We start from the raw sequence: 7,081 nt of genomic DNA on the forward strand, positions 1-7,081 counted from the left end.
GTCGTGGAACGATCGCCGCGTTCAGCACGCCGGCCGGCCAGTACCGACGTTGTGCTAGATTTTGTGCGACAAATAACAGTACATGCATGCATGAGCCGCTGCCGTACGAAGCGTACTGCAATGGGTAGGAGTGGTGCAGCGTACCAGGTGATACGTACGTAGTGACGTACATTTCGACGCGTGCCAGGCAGAGAATATATACAAGATCAATTTTTTATTGCCCTCAATCAAAAGTTTCAATGCAGTACCCAGCATACCGTGGCAATTCGCTCTCCGGCCGCTGCCATATAAACACCCCCGACCCTGAGAGAGATCTTCGTCCACCTCCTCCCTCCTCTTCCTTCAGCCACCCTGAGCAATGGCGCCCAAGCGGAAGGGTGGCAACGGCCGGAAGAAGACCGTCCTCCTCCCGATCGTCAAGGAAGACGCCCGCTATGTGTGCTTCTCAAAGCGCAAGCGGGGGCTGTTCAGCAAGGCCAGCGCGCTGTCCCTGCTCACCGGCGCCCAGGTGGCCGCCGTCGTCTTCTCGCCCAGCGGCAAGGTCTTCTTCTTCGCCCACCCCTCCGTCGACGCCGTCGTCAACCGCTTCATGGCGGGGGACGCCGCGTTGGTCAAGGCCGCCGCCGCCGACAACGGGTTGCAGACGCTGCAGCTGCAGCACGGCGAGATGCGCTCCGAGCTGGCGGACCAGAAGAAGCGGAAGAAGCGCGCTGAGGAGGCCCTGGACAAGGAGCGCGCTGCTGGGGACCAGATTGCCTCGTGGCTCCACCCCGACGCGCGCGACATGGGGCATGACGACATGGCAGCCTTCGCCGCCGCGCTCTTGCAGGTCCAGGCCGCCGTCTCCGGACGCGCCAACCAGGTTCTCGTCGAGGCCTTTCGCGTCGACATCAGCCGTATGCTCCAGGTGCCCCCGCCGCCGCCCCCTCCGCTCCAGCTCTTCGGTGCCAGCACCTTTGAGTTCGGTAGCAGCAGCAGCAGCGCCAACGCCGGGATGGAGATGCCACCGCCGCCTGACTTCCCCGCAGTGATGGGGATGCAGCAGTTGGTTATGGAGATGCCACCGCAGCCAGGGTTCGAGGGAGGGATGAAGATGATGCCGCTGCAGGAGTTCGTCGCCGGGATGCAGATGGTGCAGCAGCAGGGGCTCGGGCCGAACGCCGACTTCCCCTACTGAGGAGAAGAAAGACACCAGACAGAGTCCGATCGAGTCGGAGTCTCAGTTACTATAATCCAAATAAATCGTGCAAGATCCATGTAAGATCCATCTACGTGGGTCCAAGATCTATGCATTAGTTGTTTCAATCAATTATATTTATGGCATTGTAATCTTTTTTGTATCGGCAGTACAATGGCTGGAAATTCATGAATGAAATACTATTAGGGTCCGAATAACTGCCACACGTGTGGCATGGACGGGAACCCACCCGCACGCCTCGTGTGGCATGAACGGGAACCGGCCCGCACTACCACGTCCGCGGCACAAAAGCACGGCCCGCACGTCCGGTGTGTGGCAACCCCGCCCCATTGCCCCGTCCGGGCCGGATGACCCGCTGCCCGCACGACCCAGCCGTTTCCGGCCTCTGATCCATCCCCTCTCTCGTTTGCCGCCATCGTGCCCCACCTCTCGAACCCCGACCTCCGTCGCCGGCCATCTCTGGTTGCCATGGCAACCAGGGCAGATCCGTAGGGCGCTCCCACCGCAAACCACACCCCAGCCCTCCCCACCCCCAGCCCCCCACTCCAACCCAGCCCTCCAGAGACGATCATCTAAAACCAGGTGAAATCTCCCGATCTCATTCTTCTCATCCTTAAGGCTGAAAATCTCCCGATCTTGTACTGGGTCCATGCTATAGGGGTAGAACACTGCATGGTTCAGTGTATATTCGCAATTGCCAGGCCGAATACACCAGATCTGCCATGTACTACGTTTGAGATTAACTTAAGTTCATAGTTTAATTGACGCAAGTAATTGGGTATGAAATGGATGAGTAGGAATCCCTAAAAAAGGGCAGGAAGGACAATTTTTGGAATGAAGGGGGTGGGAAAAATTAATTGCCACTTGTGTATAATGACAGTTGCCACCTTTCGTTGTCAGTAGCTGCCACCTATTTTGACCTGTTGCTTGCCATGCCTATCTTCTATGTGCAAGCAGCAAAAGAATACAATCCTCGTGGATTGTTGATGCCTTCTTGTTCATCCAGTGATTGAGAACACATCGGAAAGAAGCGAGACACGGAAAGAATGAATCACGAAGATGGCGCTGATGCTTGGGGTTCTCAAAGGCCAGAAACGCCCCCTTGGAATGCATCAGAGTACAGTCAACTCATCTCTGCAGGGCCGTTGCTGCCACTACTAGAACAGTATGCAGGCGTAGGTATGATGCGTGATAACAAAAGAAGAGAACAGTTGCCATCTTCGCAACGATGAAGATGACATTCTACTTATGTCATACACTGTCATTTTTTCGCAGGTTCTTATGACCAAAACACTCATAGGGGGCCCCCGTGGCAAGTTCAGTCACAAGGCGCTAACACTGACAAATGTACGGGCAGCCAACTTCAACTAGCTAGTATGGCTAATCAAGGTAATGCAAAACGAAAAAAGAGCACATACTGCTGTGGACATGAAAAACGAACATGCAAAAAAACTGGCAAAAGGACTCACGAGTTATGACGGGTGAAAATGCAGAGCCTTCGTGCAGCACGTGGCATCGGGCAGCACCCATGTACCTGCCATCGACGTCATACACAGGTGAGTCCATAAAAAAGTGAAGTTGCGGATGCTCAATTAGCAGAAGGAGCATAGTTGACAACTACAATTGCCATGACTGGACATCTACAATTGCCATGAATTAAAAACTACACTTCTCATCCCTGGACAACTGTTGTTGCCATCCCTGGACACCTGCAGTTGCCATGGAGGAACAACTGCAGTTGCCATGCCAGTGCAACTACGTTTGCCATGCCATGGCAACTGCAGTTGCCATGAAGGAACAACTGCGGTTGCCATACCGATGCAACTACAGTTGCCATGCCAATAAAACTGCAGTTGCCACATCAGGGGCAACTGCAGTTGCCATGCTAGCACAAACTGCAGTTGCCATGAATTGACCAACCACTACTATGCTTACAGGTTATTACGCTGGTGGTAACCCGGTAAACGTCCCGTGGCAAGCTACATAAATTGCAGGTGGAGCACGTCATTATGGTGTCACAGACCACACAAGATGGTCAAATGCAGCACAACAAGGTAAGGAAAAAATCTGAACCACAAAAAACAATGCTACATTTGTTATTTGTAGTTATTTGTAGGCAAAACAAATAGTTGCCATGTTTGTTGAACAGTAGCTGCCATGACTGGACAGCTACAGCTGCCATACATGCCCACGCGCAGACTCACGGCTTGTTGTTTGAAATGATGTCATGCCAAATCACTCGAAGATGGTGTGATCCGTTGTGATACACATGTTATCCAAACAAAAATCTTACTCTCGTACCTGTTTTTTCTATTACAGGGCCTACAACTACACTGAACAGCGGCGCGGGGACATCTACTGCGGGGAGCTCTGAGCGCACGGAAGACGCGTTCCACCAGCCAGCAGACAATCATGCCGCAAACAATTTCGAGTCAGAGTCGGGAATGGCAATCATTCCAGTAATGCCGACAAGCACCCCTTTGAACACAAGCACTGGCAACACTCAAGTAGATGGAACTGCCGCCGATACTGAAGTGAATGATGAAACTGACGACAACGCACAAGGGGATGAAGATGGTGGGCAATCAGAGATCGTGGTACCTCAGCCACCGTACATTGGGCAGAGATTTGAATCGGTCGAACAAGCAAAGGAATACTACCAGACATATGCAAAGTTCCATGGATTTGTGGTCAACACCGAATACCATAGGAAAATTAAGAAAACTAACGAGTACAGCAGAGGTGAGATGAGGTGCCACAAGGCACAGAGGAACAAGAAGGGGAAAGGTGTTGCGCCTGTCGTTCCGGAACGAAAGAGAGGTATCATTCTCAAGACTGAGTGCCCTGTCCGGTGTAAGCTAAATGTAGATGGAGCACAGTGAGTGGTCAATGAATATTTTGACGAGCACAACCACCAACTCAAAAAGAAGTTCGACCTGGTAAAATTTCTGACCGCCCACAGAGGGTTCACCCCCGTCGAAAGGCAATTCGTAAAGCTGCTACATGATTGTAACGTCGGTCCATCAAAATGGTACAGATACTATCTCTCATCCACAGCAAAAAGGGGACTCTGAGTAGCATGCCGTACATACCAGCTGACGTCACAAACCTACAGACCAAGTACCGTAGAGAGAGCAAGTTGGCAGACATAGAGGCCACAATCGCCTACTTCGATGAGAAAGCGAATGAAGATCCAGATTTTTTCTACAGGATAAGGTTGGACGATGAGGACCGTGTCAGGAACATGTATTGGGTGGATGGTGCTACAAGGAGAGCCTACCAACATTTCCGAGATTGCATTTCATTCGACGCGACGTACCTCACCAATATGTACAAGATGCCATGTGCTCCGTTCATAGGAATAAATAACCACAATCAGTCGTTGCAGTTCGGCTGCGGGCTCGTCCGGAACGAAGACACGGATGGGTACGTTTGACTGTTCAAGACCTTCTTGGAGTGCATGGATGGACTTGCTCCGATGAACATAATAACAGACCAAGATTTCAGCATGCGTGCAGGCATAGAGGAGGTCTTTCCATTGGCAGTGCACAGGCACTGCAGGTGGCACATTATAAAGAAGGCTGAGGAGACGCTAGGACCGTTCTTTGCTAACCGTCCAGAGCTGCACAAGGCATTCGAGCTGTGCGTGGACCACAGCTTGACGGTGGAGGAGTTTGAAAGGATCTGGATGGCCATGACTGAAAACATCAAGTCCAAGACAACGAGACTCTTGTTAGCTTGTGGGAGAAGAAAATGTACTGGGTGCCGGCCTACTTCATGCAATGCTTCTTCCCCTTTCTGCAGACTACGCAGCGCAGCGAGGGGTTCAATGCTGTTTTGAAGCGGTACGTCAGCCCTGGCAACTCATTGCTACAGTTTGCCAAACAGTACACAGCTTTGCAACAAAAAATTCTGGGATCTGAGCTACAGCAAGAAGCGACCACGGCACTAAAGCAGCCAAAATTGCTAACATATTTACCGATAGAGAGGCAAATGAGCAAGATATACACCAACAAGATCTTTAACAAGTAAGTCAGTTGCGTTACAGTCTTATTTGCAGAAAAAGCACCAAGTCAGTAGGTGCCTTATAGAGTGCAATGCAGTTGCCATGTTTAATGAAATACTGTTTGCCATGCTTACTCAGCTGCATGTTGCCATGTTCAATGAAAATTCTGTTTTGCCATGCTTGCTCGGGTGCATTTTCCTTGTTGAATGAAGTGCAGTTGCCATGTTTAATGCACTGTGCTTCCATTGGCGCATGTTGGCATGCAAATGCCAATGTCAACTGGAAAAAATGTTATATTCGTGACACATATGCTGAAATGCAGTTGCCATGTTTAATAAAATGCATCTGCCATGTTTGTTGAAATGCAATTGCCATGTTTACTCAACTGTAGATGCCATGTTTAAATAAAAGGGCAGTTGCCATGTTTTATGCAATGTGCTTCCATTGGGGAATTTTGGTGTGGAAAAATGACGATGTCCAGTTGAAAATGTACTACAGTTGCCATGTCTAGTGTACTGCATTTGCCATGTCTAGGGTACTGCATTTGCCATGTTCAATGTACTATATTTGCCATGTTCAATGAACTATGTTTGCCATGTTCAAACAAAATGTATTTCTATTTCCATGACAACATAAGATGGTACAAGAAAAGAGCTCACGATAGTTTAACAGAAAACACACAAAACTTGCAGATTCCAGGAAGAAATAAAGCGTGGCAGCATGTTCACGGCTTTCCAGGTGGACGAACACACGTTCTAGGTGTGTTCTATTTTGGGCATGTCAGATTCAGAACCTAAAGACCCGGACAAAGGAAGGAACTACTTCGTCAAAGCCTCGATAGGCGAAGGCGAGTACTACTGCCAATGCTGCAAGTTCGAACGGGACGACATTGTGTGCTGTCACATACTAAAAGTAATGGACATGAACGCTGTGACACGGATGCCCCACCATTTCATAAGGCGGCGATGGACTTGGGACGCTGACGACGCGTTGGCGCCGTAGACAACACACGCAGTTCTGGCTGTGCATGACGAGAGACCTGAGTTAACCATGGAAGCCATGAGGCACGTTGTGCTGACAAAGAACTATGCTGAGCTAATTGATGAAGCATGCAAGAGTGATGAGACAGCGAGAGTCGCAGAAAAACACAGGAAGGCACTGAAAAGAGAGCTTGATGAGATCAAGAAGAGGAAAGCTGAGGAAGCCTTACACCGGTTCCCCCGCACATCAAGTGTGCCTTCATCCACGGGGCCATCATCTGAAAACTCGGAGATAGGATCTGGAACAGCAAGCACACAGACCCAGGTCAGGAACCCACCCCGTTCTATCACAAAGGGTCGTTCAAGAGAGATAAGGTACAAGTCGGGATTGGAGATCCAAGCAAAACACAAGAAAACGAAGAAAGGGGCGGGCAATCCATGAGCAAAAATTGGGGCGATTTGACATGGTCCTTGTGGACATTTTGTTTTGTACCCTAGATGATGAGAATTTTTTTTAAAAAAATTGGGAGAATGACTCTTGAGGGGCATCAAAAGTGGAAGGAAAATTCATTGAATGGATCAATGCAGTTGCCATGTTATGGGTACTTAATCTACCATGTTATGTGTAGTTAATCTGCCATGTTATGTGTAGTTAGTCTGCCATGCTATTTTATACTAAATATGCCATGCTATTTTATACTAAATATGCCATGATATTTTATACTAAATATGCCATGCTAGTTGTACTGGATCTGCCATTTTAGTTGTACTGGATCTGCCATGTTAGTTGTACTGTATCTGCCATGTTAATTATGCTGGATCTGCCATGTTGTTTGTACTGTATCTGCCATGTTAGCTGTACTGAAAATATGCCATGGCATTTGTAATGACTTTGCG

At 49.3% G+C, this 7,081-nt stretch overlaps 1 protein-coding gene and 1 pseudogene across 1 annotated transcript; both read left to right on the forward strand.

Moving 5' to 3' along the window:
* Window positions 1–343: 343 nt before the first annotated feature.
* On the forward strand, window positions 344–1,342 carry LOC125549406 (agamous-like MADS-box protein AGL29). Its single transcript, XM_048712828.1, has one exon. The coding sequence runs from the start codon at window positions 359–361 to the stop codon at window positions 1,175–1,177; it is 819 nt and encodes a 272-aa protein (XP_048568785.1). The 5' UTR covers window positions 344–358; the 3' UTR covers window positions 1,178–1,342.
* Window positions 1,343–4,277: 2,935 nt separating this feature from the next.
* Window positions 4,278–6,626, forward strand: LOC125547301 (annotated as a pseudogene).
* The last annotated feature ends 455 nt before the right edge of the window (window positions 6,627–7,081 follow it).

This window comes from Triticum urartu, chromosome 3 (assembly GCF_003073215.2).
Source record: "Triticum urartu cultivar G1812 chromosome 3, Tu2.1, whole genome shotgun sequence".
Taxonomy (NCBI): domain Eukaryota; kingdom Viridiplantae; phylum Streptophyta; class Magnoliopsida; order Poales; family Poaceae; genus Triticum; species Triticum urartu.

What these genes read in the sequence shown, in the direction of transcription:
- LOC125549406 (XM_048712828.1), top strand. Translation starts at nt 359, where the DNA reads ATGGCGCCCAAGCGGAAGGGTGGCAACGGCCGGAAGAAGACCGTCCTC.